Below are 20,000 nucleotides of genomic sequence, written 5' to 3'. Positions count from 1 at the left end.
TAGCAATCTTGCTGACCAGAGTTCATGGCTTGCATTGCCAGTGGATAGTAACCCTGGCCATTCCTTGCACATAGAGGGTAGTTTAGAAGCACAAAAAAACAGACATTTGTAATTTCATTGGAGTCTCAAGAGCCTGTCACACCAAACCCTAAATTATTATTATCATCATCATCATCATCATCATCATCATCATCAATCATATCATCATCATCATCATCATCATCATCATCATCATCAATCATCATCATCAGTCATCATCATCATCATCATCATCATCATCAATCATATCATCATCATCATCATCATCATCATCATCAATCATCATCATCATCATCATCAATCATCATCATCAATCATATCATCATCATCATCATCATCATCTCACAGAAACATTTTGGTTGTAGTGACTGGAATGTTTCATATCCAGTTTCTATTCCTGTCTTGGAATCTTTTAGTTGCTGAGAATGAAATTTTAAAGTGCTAAATAGTATAAATATTTGTATTGTATTCTTGTTGCACACCTATACTGACCTTACTGTAATCAGAGGAATATCAGTTTAACAAAACAAAAAAACAGAAGCTGCATTTGCTGCACAAGTTTCAAGTAATATTTACTGTATTACAGATGTTGAAGACTAATATATCAGGCACCAAATTTTGTGGATTTTGCAGACGTAATGGAGCAACTTTAAAGAAATTCTTGAACCATCCCCTCAGGTAGGTATAAAGAGGATAGCACTAAAAGTTTAAACAATGAATAATGGCAATAGTTGAAGTCGTATGCCCTTTACATGAATGCAAAAAGAATGTGCACATCAATTTTTAATTTAGTTTGTGTGTGTCCGTGTGTTTATGTTTGTGTGTGTGCGTGTGTTTATGTTTGTGTGTGTGCGTGTGTTTATGTTTGTGTGTGTGCGTGTGTTTATGTTTGTGTGTGTGCATGTGTTTATGTTTGTGTGTGTGCTTGTGTTTATGTTTATGTTTATGTTTATGTTTATGTTTATGTTATGTGTGTGTGTGTGTGTGTGTGTGTGTGTGTGTGTGTGTGTGTGTGTGTGTGTGTGTGTGTGTGTGTGTGTGTGTGTGTGTGCGTGCGTGCGTGCGTGCGTGCGTGTGAGAGAGAGAGAGAGAGAGAGAGAGAGAGAGAGAGAGAGAGAGAGAGAGAGAGAGAGAGAGAGAGAGAGAGAGAGAGAGAGAGAGAGAGAGAGAGAGAGACAGACAGACAGACACAGACAGAAATAGATAGATTGCTAGTTTGTTTTAAGGGGGACCAAACTTGGAAAATATATCCATAAGTTATATACCTTATACAAATCTCCCCTAAGCATGCTGACCCCTCCAAAATACATTTTGGGAAATTTTGGCCCCATCAGAGTTACCTGTTGAAATTTTAGGTCATCTTAAAAATGCATATTTTTATGAATTTGAATAATTTAATATTGGTTTTACATTTGACAAAATATTAATTAATTTTTGGATAAAATCTAAGAAAATTTCACTGTTTCATAAAGAATGTTACATTTTAATTATCTGGTCACTTTTGACCTCAAACAGAATCCCAAAAAATTAAAATTTTCCTTCAATTATTTGATAATATTTACCCTTATGAAAGTTACCCCCAAAATGAGTTAGATTTGAGTGATCTTGGGAAACATACTTTTTGAATTGCTTTGAATGGATTTTAGAATTATTAAGTACACAATTTTATATATATTTGGGTCATGTTCTAGTAATATTTAATTTATTATACACATATAGATAGGAATGATAATATAAATATTAAATTAATCAGATTGTTTCTTTCTGGTTTAAGGGACACTATTAGGATTTTAGGGACACAGGTTATATTTTGTCTACCTGTCCACACACCACTGAAGGACACTATTACATTTATATTTTCAAACATTTCTCTCTTTAATTATACTCTCCATATTATGATATTGAGTGAAGTAAATTAAGATAAATAAAATTCACGTATTTTTCTTTATTTTAAAGTTAGTGTCGGCCAGAAAATCTATTACTAATTATAGTGTATGGTGAAACTTTTCTACACAGATAGCTCCACAAGTGCTCAGATAAAAGATATTTACTGAAAATCAAGGAAAATGGTAGCCAGGTGAAATAGATAGTAATTGACTCTCTTTGCTTCTGAAGCCATCTGCATTTAAAGACAATTAATAAACTCAGTTTATAAATTTATTGAACATTTTCTGCCGTGTCAATATCTAAGGTAATTAGCAGCACATGCAAAATATAGCAATAGCGTGAGGCTTGGGGACAAAGCCCCCAGGTAAGAAAGTGCTATATGACATCAAAGGTCATATGGTAAAGTGTAGTAGTGAAAAGGGTTAGGAATGAGTTAATGATTTGGGTAAAGTTACAGGTTGAACAGTATTAGAGGGTAGTATGGTAGTGGAGAGGGTGGAGAGGGGGGTACTGATGGGGTATAGTATAAGGTAAAGGTTATTGGAAGGGGAAGGAGTTAAGGGAGTAGGGAGCATCATGATAAAGTATTATGGCAAAAATGGCAAAAAAGAGTTGAAGATTAGGATAAGTGGACAGAACATGGAAAAGAAAAGAAGGAGAAGAAAAGAAATGCAAAATTAGTTGAGGCGAAGGCTGAGTACCAAGGTAGGTGTGATACTCTACATTGGGCCTCAGTCCCCATCTCCTAAGCCCCCCCCCCCCCCCCCCTTATGACAACAGTGAGCAAGGAATTGGAAGGGTAATAAACTCAACTTGCAGTGGGCATGGTATGTATGAACATGCCATCATCCCTAGCTGCATCAAATTAAATTTCATGATTATATATATATACCTTTATATTCATCGAGTCTGCATTCACTATTTATGATGATGTGCAGCAAAATGAAATAAAAAACAATGGGGATAATGTCAAATTATATTAATTTTATTGATTATATTCTTTTATATCTCGGATAAATGAAAGTTAAATACACTCTTACTGACACTACCAATACCTTATTTATATAAAGCAAGTGGATTGAAATTTTGGCAGTTTATTTCTCATAACTGATGTTGAATGTTTATGCAAGGTGGTTTCCATTTTTTCACCAAGTTAGATATACTGGTTGGTCACATTTTTAACTTTTTTCCCCATTTTGTGCTATTTATTCAACTTGGAAAATTGCCTTTTCGTTAGTATTTTACTTTTGTTTACTCAAACTAGAATGACATTTTTTAAAAGGTGAATAGTGATCAGGCCATAGCTTTCTTCTGTTCAGAAAAGATGTCCATTGATTTAAATAGGAAATTCCACTGTTTTCTGCAGAAATCTCCCCACATGATACCACTGTGTTTTATACAGGAATCACCTCATTATTGGTATGTACAATCAAGCCATGCCTGCACTGAGTATTGTATATTGTCTCTACACATAGAAGGCTTCACAAAAGCTTAAGTCACCAATGAGTCATTCATTAGTCTGACCTACCTCAACTGCTTATCCCTTTCCTTGATTTTGGAACCATTTTATTTTATATTGCTCTTAATAAGACTACTAATTATAATGTCAATAATAATAAAATATATCAGTATTAATAGCAGTAGAAAAAAATAAAATTGGGAAACTCAAGGAAGGGGAAAATCACCTGACATCGTGTACACTAATGGTTAATAGTTAATAGATAAATTTGCTAGACATCAAGGTCATATAGCACTATACTACTAATGACTCCTTGGTGGCTGAGCACTTGTGAAGCCATCTGTGTGTAGACATTTATTTACTTATTGAAAGCATCTAAGGTCATTAGCAGCATATTCGAAATATAGTGATAGCATGAGGCCTTGGGAAAAAGCCCCTAGGTAAGTGCTATATGACATCAAAGGTTATATGACACTATGGTAAATTAGAGAAGTGAAAAGGGTTAGGAATTAGTTGATGACCAGGGCAGTTATAAGTTGAACATTACTAGAGGGTAACATGGTAGTGAAAAGGGTAGAGAGGGGGAGCTGATGGGATAAAGTATAAAATAAAAGTCTGTTAGAAGGGGAAGGAGTTAAGGGAGTAGGGAGCATTATGATAAAGTACTGTGGCAAAAATGGCAAAAATGAGTTTAATGATTAGGATAAGTGGACATAAGGGGATGAAGAAAAGGAAAAGGAAATGAGAAGAAAAGACCATGCAAAAGTAGTTGAGGCGAGGGCTGAGGACCAAGGTAGGGGTGATCTACATTGGGCCTCAGTCCCCATCTCCTAAGCCCCCCCACCCCCACCCCCACGACAACGAACAAGGGATGGGGGGGGGGGGGTAGATACATTTCACAAAATACTTCTGTGGACATCCCTCCTTTCTGTAGACACATTATAATGACTTAGTTTTTCTCAGAATCAAAGAGATATCCCCTTGTTCCCACTGAAATTGAGGTTTATGTCTGTCCCTGGTAGTAAGAGGACATGCAATTCATCATATGTGTCTCAACACAAGTTCTGTACCTTTCTAATTGAATCATATCGGTTAACAGAAATGATGTTGGGAAACTTGTGTGCCCAGTGCTAAGAAGTTATACCTGCCCTAATTGTGGAGCCACAGGTGATGCAGCTCACACAGTCTCATATTGCCCCAGCAAGAAGCAGCCTCACAATTCTCAACCCTTGGCTGTCAAACTGAAGAACACAATGCGAAATGCCTCATCCGTTCGACGATTTAACCACTAACACAGTAGCTGTCTTGTGATTTTTGTTTGGTTTACTTTTATAACAAATTCACTTTCAAAGTTATTAGTAGTCTTTGATAGAAGACTAGAATTATGGCAGTGGTAATGTTCATAGAATATGTTTACTAAAGCTTTTGATGTGTATTACCCTGATTTGCTATGTAATTAATTAATTGTTTCTTTTATGCTTCTATTCCAAAGAAATTTCACAAGTTGATTTTAAGTTCAAGCAATTGTTTAAATCCCAAAGAAAAGTTCTTAGTTTAAAAAAACCCATCACTGCCAGGTAACAGAAATCCAAGTGTGATAAACTCTGGTGATTTCTAGCAACAGCCAGACACTGGACAAGGTAAAAGAACTAAGTAGCCCACAAAATGATTATCTTTGTTGCATTTGTAAAGTAATGTTTAAAGTTAACAAAATGGCTTTTCAACTATTAATAAATAACTAGCCTTTTATTTTTTATTTTGTTTTACCTCAATTGGTTAATGTATATGAATACTGCCCCACTCTTTTGCAAGTCAGAAATTAACATTTTATGAGAACATACTCACTAGGAAAAAAACTTCCAAAAGCACATTTACTAATTCCTGATTATAAATAAAGAACTGGTCTATAAATGAAAAAACACAATAAATTTGAAGACTTTACTGGTTAAAATAAGTGGTGAAACATACAGAAAGTTGGTCATGCTTTTTATGCACTAAACAAAATATAGAGAACTGTTACAAAACTGAATGCTTCACTACATCTAAACAAACATGTAGGCCTTTTATTACAAGCCTAATCACATAAAAATTAATACATTTAAATCAAAGTTCATGTTCTTTGATCTCTCTCTACATCCAAGTAGGGGGGGGGGGGGGATCATAACTTTACACTGCCAAATAATTGGGCTTCAACCAAAATGGCTATTTTGCCACACAAATACAATTTTACTGGTTGCTTGCTCTATTATTACCATGCTAGTACCTTACTTAGTCATTTGCTTTTTCTTATTTATTTTTGTATGATTTATTTTTTTAACTTTCCTGTTTTCTTGCCCCTCCCCCAACAAAGAAAAAAAAGAAAAAAGAAAAAAAAAAAAAAAAAACTTTTGAAGTGGGTAATTAACAGGATTATAAATTATTACCTTAAACTTTAAAAAGCAACGTCGACAAAATTATTAAACGGGTGCTGATCTAATTCCACGTGCAATATCTGAAAGGGTGGCACCAAGCTATTGAACTTAGAAGTCACGTCGATGATATCTGTCCGGGTCAAAGTACGAAGTGACAACAACACGGTTGGCAAACTTGCGGCCAGTGAGGTTCTGTTGTGCCTTCTGGCAGTCCAGAACAGAGTTGAATTCAACAAACACTTTGCCCACTCCAGGGACTTCAACTCCTTCAACAGGCCTTGGGATTTCCACCGAGCGCACTATGCCATAGCGACTGCACTCTTCGCGAATATCCTCTTGGATGTCTTCATATTCTTCATCATCCTTCAACTCCTCTGGTGTTACCTGGTGAAAAAAGGAAACATTGAACTTACTGACCACAGTTGTAGGAATAAAACTTTCAATATCTAACATGACTAGCATAAGTTTGACTAAACCCATTGAAAACAGGTATACATATATAATGCATACTTCCCCCCCTCCCCCATTATTACCACCATCATTCATTATATGATTTTTATAATGCAACAGCAAAAAAAAAAAAAAAAAAAAAAAAAAAAAAAAAAAAAAGGATAAAATTAAATTGGTGAGATCACGTAGGACTAGTATCTGATTACTTGTAACTAAGCACTTTTGTGTAACCAAAACGAATAATCTAAAATCACAGTACACATGCACATGCCCTCCCAGGGTCAATCGTTTAAAATATACTTTAGTGTACTTCATGAAAATTACATGTATAGATCTGCCTAAGCAATTAAGAACTATATTCATTCTTTATACATCTTGTTTGCCAGCACACACACACACACACACACACAATTATCACTTCTTATCTTACATAAAAATCTGAATTACCTCAAAACTTACGATATAATCAAAAGAAAACCATTACAAATTAAGGAGTACATGCTAATAAAAAAAATTGTATTAATAGTGAGATAAATTACTAAATAACAAAAAGGTAGCCCAATCCCTGAGGGGCTGGCTAGTGTTAGCAGCAAACAAGCACTAACCATGTTCATGAGGCACAAGACTTCAGTCGCAGGGCCTGAGCCACTCTGCAGCTGCAAACCTGGAACCTGGATCTGTACAGGAGCCTGAGCCATTGCATTGGCATTCTTTGCCCCAACACTTGCTCTCTGCACCACAAGCTTTTTGTCTCCAAGTTGCATTCCATTTAGTCCGTGGATAGCCTAAAAGTAAAACAAAACGAAATTAGCTTTATTTAAAGGATCATTATAACCATTTTGGAAAGGAAGGACCAATTCTGTTCTAAAATGCAAGAGTGGTAGGGATTCAAGGTTGTGGTTGTTATAACCTAAAACCGTTTGATCTGTGTCCTCCTGTCCATTGCAATATATTACATTACTAAAAAGGCAAGGGAGTGCAAATCCAAAAGATTACAATATTTCAAATGACATAAATAATACAGGGATCATTACAAATATTTCTACATACTGTTAGATGTGTGTATATGTGTATGTATATATAAAAATATACATATAAATATATATACACAAATAACAAATATATATGCAAATATAACAAACACAAATATAAATAAATTATATATTTGTGTATGTGTATAAATACACAGACAGACAGACAGACAGACAGACAGACAGACAGACAGACAGACAGACAGAGACACACACACACACACACACACACACACACACACACACACACACACACACACACACACACACACACACACACACACACACACACACACACACACACACATACACACACACACACACACACACAGACAATCACACGTATCCATATACACAAACGCACACATACAAGAAATTACTTTAAAAAAAATGATAATAATTACATTTGTGCTTACCTGGTCGGTCAGGCTGACGTCAACATACTCACAAAAAGCATAGCCTTTAGACAACCCTGTAGCCGAATCCTTGACCAGGTTAAATGCGCGCAGTTGTCCAAAAGACATGAGGAGCTCCTTCACCTGAAATAACCACACCCATAAATGGCATTAGAGAATGTTCAACGGCTCAAATTGGAGACAATCATCTAGTGTTCAACTTACAAAGCACTCAAGCAGTAAAAATAATGAATAATAATGAAAGGAACAAGACTAACAAAACAAGAACAATAAAAAGAGAACTGAACATCTGGAGTAAAGGTGCGATCATACTAGCACTTCCATGGTTAACTTTTCATTCCATGACATTTTCTCTTTTTCCCAACAACATTGCTACCTTCATCGATAGATTCTTCAACTTTTGGTTAATTCATTTCAGTTCCATATACATTCTTCGTTTTATTTTTTCCCCCTGGGAACTGCATTAATTCCTATTGAGTTCATTGCTCCTCGCAATAGGAATACAACTGACAATAATAAAAAAAAAATTATATATATATATTAGATATACAAACATAAATATGTATACATACATACATACATACTTATATATGTATACATACATACATACATACTTATATATGTATACATACATACATACATACTTATATATGTATACATACATACATACATACTTATATATGTATATATACATACTTATATATGTATATATACATACTTATATATGTATATATACATACTTATATATGTATATACACATACATATATATGTATATACACATACATATATATGTATATACACATACATATATATGTATATACACATACATATATATGTATATACACATACATATATATGTATATACACATACATATATATGTATATACACATACATATATATGTATATACACATACAATATGTAAACACTACATATATATTACCTAATATATATGTCATACCTACTAATATGTAATACACTACAATAATTAATAAAATAAAAATTATATATAATATATAGATATACACAACATAATATGTATATAAAATACATACTATAGTATATACACATACATATATATGTATATACACATACTATATATGTATATACACATACTATATATGTATATACACATACTATATATGTATATAACATACATATATATGTATATAACATACATATATATGTATATACACATACATATATATGTATATACACATACATATATATGTATATAACATACATATATATTATATACACATACATATATATTATATACACATACATATATATGTATATACACATACATATATATGTATATACACATACATATATATGTATATACACATACATATATATGTATATATACAATACATATATATGTATATACACATACATATATATGTATATACACATAGGTATATATGTATATATACACACACACATACATATACATATATATGTATATGGAATGTACATGTATTTATAAATACATATATATATACATATACATACATACATACATACATATACACACACACATTAAGCACACAAACGTACAGTTTGTGCATATATATATATATAGCTACAATTTTGCAATTTTGAGGATGGTATCTCAAGGAGAAATCCTTAGGAAAATATAAAACTTGTACAGCTAGTCAAATAAATTGAGCCGAGATTTTATCTCGGCAACACGAATACATTAATTTACAGCAATATAAAGTCTGTTGTTGAATAAACAATACTGAAAAAGGTATAAGTAAATTTTGTCACTCACATTTTAATGAAAGAAAGAAAGAAAGAAAGAAAGAAAGAAAGAAAGAAAGAAAGAAAGAAAGAAAGAAAGAAAGAAAGAAAGAAAGAAAGAAAGAAAGAAAGAAAGAAAGAAAGAAAGAAAGAAAGAAAGAAAGAAAGAAAGAAAGAAAGAAAGAAAGAAAGAAAGAAAGAAAGAAAGAAAGAAAGAAAGAAAGAAAGAAAGAAAGAAAGAAAGAAAGAAAGAAAGAAAGAAAGAAAGAAAGAAAGAAAAGAAAATCAACAATGTTGATGCCCTCAGCCTTACTCCTTACAGCTTACACCCACTACAGGATGAAACTTCTAAAATAATGACAATAATACAAATAATCTAATATAATACAAGTGTTTAAATATGAGATCATTTTCTTTTTCCTATATTTCCTTTTCCTTTTCCATAAGACTTCCAAGTTGATTACCATTTAACTTAGTTCGTCAGTTAGCAGTGTATCCCCAATTAAGCCTAAATTGCTACTGATGTATAAACATTACAGAAAAGGAAGCAAAACATGAGAGTAGATAATAATGTCACATAACTGCATGGTCGTTTAATTTTTTTTAAAGTATGTAAAATTTTGAGAGAATGACCTTTCTGGCAGGATAGTATCATTCTTTATCAAGTGTAAACTGGAAGATGCACTGCTAAAGTGAGGGCATTAACAATTGATTAAGAATTCAGAGAGGTAATGCATTTCTATATATACTATCTGATGCATTTTATTTTGAATTTTAAAACAAGAGGTAAAGTTTCCTTAGACATTTTTAACACTGTTATTTAACAACAGGGCTTACATGTTATACTTGAATGCACTAGTGTTACTAGATAAAATCGTAATCAGATAATATTGAAGTTGCTGCAAATTTATTCAGCCAATTGTACAAACTAAACATTTTAAAAATAAACTGCTTGTTCAATTAGCATTGTCTTCATCTTTGGCTGTGCCCATCACAACCAAAAAGCAAACTATGGACAACACAAAGGCAACAATACGTGAAGACAAAGAAGTGCTAGTGTGACAATGCTTAAACTAAACCAAGACATACTATCCTATGGGTCACTAAAAAGAGAACAATCCCATTTTTCATCTTAAAACACATGATAAAGCAGCTCTTCATATTGCCAAAGTTTAACTAAATAAGATGAAGTTAGCTTGATAGTACAGACATCCCTGCACAACAGGTTATCAACAAAAAAATTTAATTATGAAAAAATATTTCCTATTACAAGTTTGGACTTACATAGCATTTATTAGTATATATTGTACAAGCAATTTATATTCAAAAAGTACTAATCTCATAATGATCTACAAAACTTCAGCTGAACTTCATTTTTCAAACCTTAGTAGCAAGCAGTCCATTTTATTGCTTCTGATTCCCAATCTTATTATATGAATTTTTATCCATTTTTTTGCTTCCGATTCCCAATCTTATTATATGAATTTGTATCAAGTAAATGACTCGCACTATTGGAAATATTGCCCACACCAAGTTATTATGACAATAAACAACATAATGCCAACATTCAGTCAGTTTGTCCTGCTAACTCTCACACGCAAACTTGTTTTCTCTTAGTTCCTATCATTTATTGAATGTGGCTTAGTGCTAAGAGCACTGGTTTTGCAATTACAAGGCCCTGAGTCTGCTATAGGTCAACCCTTCTCTCTAGACTCAACCCTGACCGAGTACTGGCAAAAGACTGGGGAGAAAGGAACTGGCCTTCATTACGTCTGTTCCTCTACAGACCTGTCCCCTACATCAACTGGAATAAAGGAGCCAACTTCATTTGAGTTTTTTTTAATTACTAATTTCTTTAAAAACAGCAGTACTGAAGATAGATATTTTTCTTTTCTTCTTCTTCTTAAATAATAATAATAATAATAATAATAATAATAATAATAATAATAATAAATAAATAAAAAACAACTTAATATACTTCTAGTACCATAATTTTAATGTACCGTACTAAAATAATCCAACTACTACTAATTGATTTGCCCAGTTATAGTAATGATGCTTATGGTGAAAAATGAGGGCTTTTTGATACCACCACCCATCTCAACTACCTATCCATATGTATAAAATATGCTTGAATGCGTATAGTGTGGTAACTACAAAGGAAGGTAAAACTAATATATACAAGATTATAAATATGCATATATATTTATATATATGATAACTAAAGATAATAAAAAATTAAACAAAGAATCAGCACCTGTTTGCTATGAGATCTGGATTCTCTCTCTCTTTTTTTAACCCACTTTCCTAAAACAACAAATGTATGTTGTTTTATTACATGTATTATAACAGACAAATAAAATGGACAAGTTGTACCCAAAGTTTGGGAAACTGAAGTCGCATCATATAATTTTAAGCCTGTAATGCAGGGAGGTCAATGACAAGATAAAGAGATAAATTGTATGGAAATCCAAAACCATGCAACAACAAAAGGTGAAAAGGTTTGATTCTTTTGTGAATTTCGTAATATGTATATGTATGTATGCTATTGATGAGGAAGTGCACATAATTACAGATTACAGAAGAGGTAAACATATATATACAAACAAAAGTAAAAGTGTACACAAGAGTGCACGTGTTAGTGTAAAAACCTTTTCCCTTGACCAATGATAAATACAGAAATAACTTCTACCACTTATGTAAGTTGTCTGAATAATAATAAAAAAAAATGATAATAATTAAGCATGAATTTTTTGTTCTATGCTCAAGAACGAAGTGAACTGGTTAAGTAGATAGATATAACCACATTACCACAAGCGGTGAAGTATGCAGCATTTGTCTCCAAAATGTGAATGGCGAGGGAAGAGGAATAAAGGGGAAGGAGACAGTTGCACAAAAATGAGTTTTTGCACCAAACTGACATTGACCACTAAAATTTCATGCACTAATTTATACAAACAAAAGTCAATGAAGAGATTTAAAAACAAATCACATTATATTTAACAATTGGATCTGAGAAGTGTTACCAAACCTAAGACCTTAGTCCCATATATCATTCTGAACTCAGGCAAAATGAAAATACTTACCTTTGGTGCATATTACTGAGACTTGACTAAGTCTGTTCCCTGACTTTTAGTTGTATGTATCTATACTTTTTTTCACCTGATACTTATTCTTCACATGACCTATGATGTGCTCTTGAAAATGGATTTTCAGGTAAAACTTACCTATTCCCACTCGGAACAACGACCCTAAAAAATTGGTGCGCCAACGTACGACCAAAAGACTAGAACTTGCCTTGGTCAGGACGGTTCATTATGATATGCATAGTGAGGCAGGCTTTATCATGGGCAGTACAAATGGGCCGCTTAGGGCATTCAACCACGAACCCTTCGCTAGGGGAAACAAACGGGGGAAGAAAGCAAAAAGACAGGATGAGTATATTTGGTTTCCAAATGAATTGCTATACACTTATTATTCAGTCATAATAAAGAATAAATGCTTTGTATTCCCCTCTCGAAACTAAGGCCCATGAGTAATTCCCTGTAAAAGTAAGTTTCTGAAAGAGATCCCTGAAAGAAAACCCTGAAAAAGAGCTCTGAAAGAGAACTCTGAAAGAGAACTCTGGAAAAGGACAACAACACAGTTTGACAATCTGTCCAACATCAAAATCTTTTGAATGGCTATACCAAGGCTTATGCTACAAGGCTTCCTTGTGTAAAATAAAAAGGACAATTTTGTCTACAGGGGCATCATCACCATGTAACTGATCTTACTGAACTGTAAATTTTGTGAAAAACAAAATAAAAGTAGAATATGCAAGTAGCCCTCACATTCAATGTAATGAGCTCATCATTAAAGCCAAAATGAGGAAAAGAGTGCCTAAGCCCCAATCAGAGCCTTGAAAATTTGAACACCTTAACTCTTAAAGTGACTGATAAATACTACAACGAGAGGCACCAAAGTCGATATGAGCTGGGATGCATCTGCTTCCAATAAGGTGCTGTTTGCTGGGGTGGCGGCGGCTGCCCACTGCATCTAACCTGTCCTGACCTGCGTATAAGCCTGCAAGAGATGCGCCGAAGACGGGCCTTCCTCACTTCATCTGAACCAACCTGACCCTTCCCTTCTTTATCCAAGCCCTCGGCTTTTTCTGCCCTCACCTTGCGTCACTTATTCTTATTTTCAACTGCATTTGCGTTGGTCTTTCTGATACGGGGTCTATGCTTTAGTCATAGTATATACATCAGTGACAATCTCCATGTTTTTGAAAAAGCACAACTTCTCAATAGTGCAGGTAAAAATGTTTTGATAAGTGACTCACAGGGATGTGATTTTTTCTTTAATTCACCTTTAGCTGAAATATTAATTTTACAATCTGTATGGAACACAGCTCTCTGAATAGCATAAAATGTAATCTACATTACAATAAAAAGCATGAACTTGAAGTTGTCATTTTACTCAGTCAAGTTTCCATTCCTGTATGTTATTCAGAGAGGCTTTTTCAACATCTAGATTGTAATTCACTTACCTTACACAAGGTCACATTAAAAATATTGAGACCTCATATCTCTCAAGAAAATTCATTAGCACTACTTTAAATGAACTAAGGACTGCCATCAATTTTGGGGGACAGTATTCCATCTGGCAGTCACAGATATCAACAAAAATATTATAATACATGTAAAAATATCCAAAGTTTGTCTACTAAAAATGTTGGAGGAACATTTATCTTCAATCCACTTTTCATGGTTAAACTGAATAAAAATAAGAAAATAAAAATAAAGAACAACCACACAGGTATCATTCTTCAAGTCATAATATTATTTCAGAGGCAAAGTGGCTGTCATGGGCCTTCAGTAACAACTAGCACAAAGGCCATAAATATAAATAAACTAGCACACCCTTCCCATAATTAACCAAGTTGTATCAATCTATCCTACAAACTTAAACACTAAAAAGAGAAGGAAAGAGGGAGAAAGAGATTGTAAATCAAAATTCAGAAAAGGCAGTTTGACTGTAAGTTAAGACCAGCAAGAGAAAATGTGGAGAGATGGAACAAAAGCAGACACTACACGCATTAACCCAAAACCTGTGTGCTTGTTGGACACCCAGGCTACCACGGCTGCTCTCCAACCCGCTGGGCCGCAAGTCAAACACAGCAGCTACAAACATACCTGGTCTTCATTAAGGTAATTAGGCAGACCACCAATAAAGATCTTATGGGGTGAATCGGGGACCACTGTTGACACCACACCTGCAATAACTGTAAGGAAAACAAGCTTCACTTATACCTTCTATTCTGAAGAACTGGATGATTATAATTATGGCATGACTATATTGCATTTTTTAAATTTTTCTTATAAGTCACCTAACATTATTTCATATTTCAAATACCAAGATCTAAAGACAAAAAAGAATGACAGAATACACACAGACATATTTTTGAAATTGCCTTATCCAGACTGCGTTACCAAACTCTCCAAGTGTCCCTAGTATTTGCACATTTAACTACATAAAAGTATGACACAGCCATACATCAAAAAAATATCATTGATATTTTGCATAACTAGGAATACCAAGCTGTTAAAGCAGTCTCCAAAAGCAATCCCTCAATACGCTGCATGTGCTCCATGAGCTTCATACCTGGGATCTGTGTCGTACCTGGCATGGTGAGGGTCGGATGCTCTGACATGCCCGGCATTGGCTGATAATCATGAGGTCGTCTAATCTTTAAACTCTGACCCTTAAAATTAATGCCATCAAAAGCAATTGCTTGGGTAGTTTCATCAATTGATCGAAACTCCAAGAATGCAAAGTTCTTGTCCAGATTAACCTGTAAAAGTAAAGGTTCCACAATGAATTGCAAATCAGAAAATGAATTAATAATAAGTCTTATCACCATCAAAATATCATGAGGTGCGATGTTAAATTGGCAAATGGCTGCTCACCTGACAGGCTAAGACTGGGTTCCCTGCAGCCTGGGCAAGACCAGCTAGGTGCATTTGCTGGTTGAAGAATTCCATCATTTCCTCTTCAGTTACGCCAAAAGGAATGTTGCCTACATACAGACGTCGAGCCTGTCTAGTGATGGTTGAGCCCACTACAGGCACAGGCACTGTCTGAGGTACACTAGCAACTTCTGGCAATGCAGGCACAGGAACTGGCACTGTCCCTGCACTAGGTGGTGCAATCAAGGGCACGGTCACATTGGAAGGGATCTGGCCAGCAGCTGTAAGGAAACACTTGTCAGTTAACCAAAAAGAGAATTTATAATTTAGTCTATGAATCAATTATCATAAAATGTAATTACCTAACTAGAATTTTGTAATTTAAAGTGAAGTAAATGCCTGGAAGAAGAAAAGATTACACACCTTGCATAGCCTTGTACTGAATTGGTGTGATGTGTTCAAAGCCTGGGGGTGGTTTGTCCCAGTACAGTGAAGGCTTCTTGCGGCGAGACTTGCGGCGGTCTCTGGAACGTGAGCGGGACCTTGATCGACCACCCCTGGACCTGGATCTTGATCTTTTAAAAAAAAGTAACATTATTGAAATTGTGGGGAAAACTAAAAAATCTTCATACTGATTATAATATATAATGGAAGTTTTAAAAAATCAATAAAATTAAAATAATGTCAAAATTTATAAACATACTTGCGCTTGCGACGTTCCCTTGATCTGGATCTGCTGCGCTTTTTACGTTCTCTATCCTTGTCCCTGTCTCGATCTTTCTCTTTATCACCCCTTTCCTTATCTTTCTCTCCTCGCTCCTTCTTCTCCTCCCGCTCTGGAATAATAATAATAATAGATATAGTAATTAGAATAAATATAATATGTACTCAGGTTTCAAACATGTTGCACCAAATAGTCATCTTTGTCATTATTATTAGTTACCTAGCATGGTTTTAAGGGGTATAAGGATTTAGGGCAGTGGCTCCCAAGTGGGCTTGGTGAAAAAAATTACAGGCCAATTTTCATGTAAACAATATACTATTAAGTCATGCCTGAAAAGAATATTGCATATCAGTTTGGTAACTAATGACTACTCAATATTTCCTCTGGCACTAAAACAATGTCATTCGCAGAATTACAATTCATGTGCTGGAGGTCAGAAAAAGTTTTTTCTTAATTTTGCCATACAATAATTTTATTCATACAAATAGAAGGGATCTTTATATATTTTGCAATGATACACCTCATCAAAAATTGGGAAAGGTTTTAATGTTGAAGAAAAGGGTATAATATAACACTAATATGATCTAAAACAATTTGGTTTGTTTCACACAAATCCTTTCATAAAGGCATGAATGCACAGATTATTGCAAAGAACTGTATAAATTAATCTTAAAGCACACAAAGGGAGTATAGCAACATTTAACAAGTTAAAAGCATAAAAGTGGCAAAGCAGCCAATGATAATTACCAAAATATTTTAACAAGCACGTAATAATACATGAACTACTTGGCATATCATAGTAATGAGTTATGTGGTCAGTGTAGAAATCATCCTAACAATGTAAACAAGATGAGTGACTTAGCTAAAATTGGGGGATCTCTGTTCTTTTATGTATAGCACCTTTAGGAAGCATTTGCATATATCTTGTGATAGAAGGACTTTGTCTTTGTTTGTATTGTTCTATCATGTCATATAACTTTTATTACCCAAGTCCGCCACTCCCTCCAACAACTTATTGTCCCCAAGGGCTAATTTATATGACATGCATTTACAATAAACTATACCCCAATGAGAGAGTAATTTGATTACTCTACCCAATACAAGTATCAAGACACATCTAGCAACCTTGGCATAACCTCAAATGGAGAGAGGTGGGATGAAGAAAACAAATGACAATAACGATGGCAAAGAAGGTAAAGACAACAATGTTGGTGATAATGAAGACAATGATGACCATGAGGCAAAGTAGATAGATAAAGCAAAATCATTCAGTATTTCACACTATGGCAAAGCAACAAACCTTCATCACATGAATTTTAGCACGCCTGCATGGCTCCCTGACCATCTTTTAAAAACTTTGAGGCAAGACTCTAATAACATAACTTCTGTCACTCCAGCAAAGAAGGACAAATCTCAACTCCATATGTTCTGCAAGATAGAGCTTGGGCTGGTTCCTCATTTAACAGGAAATCAATATCAATACAGAATACAGACTGTGTTTGTTGCTTCGTGTTACCGAAGATGTGGCTACAGCAAACATGTCGGTGCAGTGTTATATTTGACAAGTGACTGCAGAGCCCTTTTCACTTTTTGCAGGTTGTTTTCTTTGTGATACAGTATTTAACACTTACAATGTTGTTATAACGAACTGGGAATATTTTTTGTGTAGGAGTCAGGAATTCGGAAAAAAAGTATAGAATGGTTACCTTGACGTAAACTGAAACACACATGGCATCAATGGGAAAAGATGAGCAAATCAGAAATAAAGGATATTCATGAGAATGAGAGAGAAAAGAGAAGATCAACCCCATCTTTTTCTAAGTCACTCGACTATGACCACATAATTCCTGTGATCTGTCAAGTAGTTCCATGTATTACTGTGTGATTGTGAAGGAAATTATTTTGTATTTATCAACGCATGTACTTAGTGCACTCTTATTATCATTATCTTTTAACGTGTTAATAATTATTTATGCTATTCTGTACAATAACCTTCAGCGCATGTGCTTTTTTCCCCCATAGGAGATTTGATAGGCTGTGAGATGCCATTCCATGACAAATGCTGGAAGGAAATGTTTGGTTTTGAGGGTGGTAGACACGTAAGGTCTACGATCAATGCGGAATTCTGAAATATACAAGGGTTCCCTCTGAGCTCTGACCCCAAATATGGTGGAAATAAATATGTTCTACCAGAAATGGAGCTTAACGTTAGTGTTGGTTGTGTGCATTCTTGTTCAATATTTTAGTTTTGCTTTAACCCCTTCACAACGGGTCACGTCTCTGGACTTCATAAGAAACCGCTCGAAATGTGGTGTGTGTATGTACGCCGCAGCGTCGCACAAAAGCGCTCAGAGGCGGCGATTCGGATTGATGTACCGAACTCCCGCACTCAAAGGCGGAGTGTTGCCATTGATTGCCAGAGCGTATATATATTTTTTTTTAGTTTTCTACACCCGTCACCATGGGGTTAAATAACATAGTGGCTATGCATAGGAATTAGACATAAATAGCTAGCATAGCTTGATATTTGAGACCAAGTGCCCCAAATGCTGAAAAGTGATTAGAAACCGAGCAATTCTGACTGTAGATGGAAGTGAAGAAAAGTTTGCCGTTTTGCTACGGCTAGGGAATATATAGATTGTATTATATGCAACCCATAGGAAGGTTTGCTATCTCTATACTGATCACAGTGCCTCATGGTACAGCTTTCAGGCCTTGAGTGTTTGTCAGATCTACTAGTTCTTCCTTATGAAAACTCTTCAATATATGTGCAACCCTAGCAAGAGGCATCACAAGATATAAGGTTACAATATCTTTGCTACAGGTTTCCTTCACCAATTTGTCTACATATGCCAACATGTGATTGGATTCATATAAATAGAATGTTGAAATTGTGCTCAACTGCATTAGCTACATTACATTTAGCGCAACTCAATTTCCTCATCGCCACCTTCTTTGAATGCATTTAGTGTCTGAAGCGCACTTTTAGTCACAGAAAACTACTCCAGAGCTCCAATACAAAGAATTCCATTGCAAGGAGCACACATGCCAACTCCTTTTGTGTACTGTTGGCTCAATTTTGCACAATAATATTAACCTGATGTTGTAGTAACCCATTTTTGTATACAGCACAAGCACAACCAGCTTTGTATCCAGGCTGTACAAATCCATTAGTGTAACAATTATACATCATCGCCCATATACTGTGTGTTCCTTTACCATTGCTAACACAATTTGTTTTAACACACAGTTATGTAAAGATTCTTTTTGTGGTAGACATGTAAGGTCTTCGATCAATGCGGAATTCTGAAAGATACAAGGGTTCCCTCTGAGCTCTGACCACAAATATGGTGGAAATAAATATGTTCTACCAGAAATGGAGCTTAACGCTAGTGTTGGTTGTGTGCATTCTTGTTCAATATTTTAGTTTTGCTTTACCCCATAGTTTTCCCCGACATAATTCATGTCCTTCCCTAATATCAGAATTTGTCGCATCAATATTGTCCTCTTCCTCCGTGCATCGCTTTCGTTAACATTAACCTTACAGTTTTTATGCTTTTATTTAATCTTCAATAGGCCAAGCTTTCACAAGATGACAGTATTGCTCCACAATGGTTTATTTTGACTAAGTTACCCACTTCTTTTCCATCTTTTTATAATCTAACACAAAACTTGGCTTGGGTTTTCAATTTACACCCAGTTCCTCCTTTGCTTTAGGCCACGAGGTACATTGAAAAGGCAGCTCTACAAAACGGCTCAAATAGAGGCCAAGTTGGCATTCTAGAGCTAGAAGCGTGATCAGGCTTGCTTGTGGGAAAAAAAACAAAATAGGGGTATATACTTTCCCCCCCCCACCCCCCTGAGCACCACGTCCTCATGTAGGCCT

General features: G+C 34.8%; 2 protein-coding genes across 6 annotated transcripts in view; one reads left to right on the top strand and one right to left on the bottom strand.

Annotated features, from left to right (window-relative positions):
* LOC125043483 overlaps positions 1-5,574 on the top strand; it is a 14,507-nt gene extending 8,933 nt beyond the window's left edge. For both annotated transcript variants that reach the window (XM_047639584.1, XM_047639583.1), the window contains 2 exons: positions 626-717; positions 4,485-5,574. In XM_047639584.1, coding sequence (XP_047495540.1) covers positions 626-717; positions 4,485-4,677 — 285 coding nt within the window. In that variant the 3' untranslated portion in view covers positions 4,678-5,574. The remainder of the gene's footprint in view (positions 1-625; positions 718-4,484) is intronic.
* LOC125043482 (splicing factor U2AF 50 kDa subunit-like) overlaps positions 5,310-20,000 on the bottom strand; it is a 15,364-nt gene continuing 673 nt past the window's right edge. Inside the window, exons 2-9 of one of the 4 annotated variants that reach the window (XM_047639581.1) lie at positions 16,094-16,226; positions 15,814-15,965; positions 15,391-15,671; positions 15,104-15,275; positions 14,617-14,705; positions 7,682-7,816; positions 6,852-7,031; positions 5,310-6,180 (exon numbers count right to left, since the gene is read on the bottom strand). In XM_047639581.1, coding sequence (XP_047495537.1) covers positions 5,905-6,180; positions 6,852-7,031; positions 7,682-7,816; positions 14,617-14,705; positions 15,104-15,275; positions 15,391-15,671; positions 15,814-15,965; positions 16,094-16,226 — 1,418 coding nt within the window. In that variant the 3' untranslated portion in view covers positions 5,310-5,904. Of the gene's footprint in view, positions 6,181-6,851; positions 7,032-7,681; positions 7,817-14,616; positions 14,706-15,085; positions 15,276-15,390; positions 15,672-15,813; positions 15,966-16,093; positions 16,227-20,000 lie in introns of all 4 variants that reach the window. The other 3 variants (XM_047639582.1, XM_047639579.1, XM_047639580.1) reach the window with 3 other exon arrangements.

The sequence above is a fragment of the Penaeus chinensis genome, chromosome 34 (genome assembly GCF_019202785.1).
Source record: "Penaeus chinensis breed Huanghai No. 1 chromosome 34, ASM1920278v2, whole genome shotgun sequence".
NCBI lineage: Eukaryota > Metazoa > Arthropoda > Malacostraca > Decapoda > Penaeidae > Penaeus > Penaeus chinensis.
Note: the sequence above shows the minus strand (reverse complement) of the source record. Positions and strands in the feature narration are given on the sequence as shown.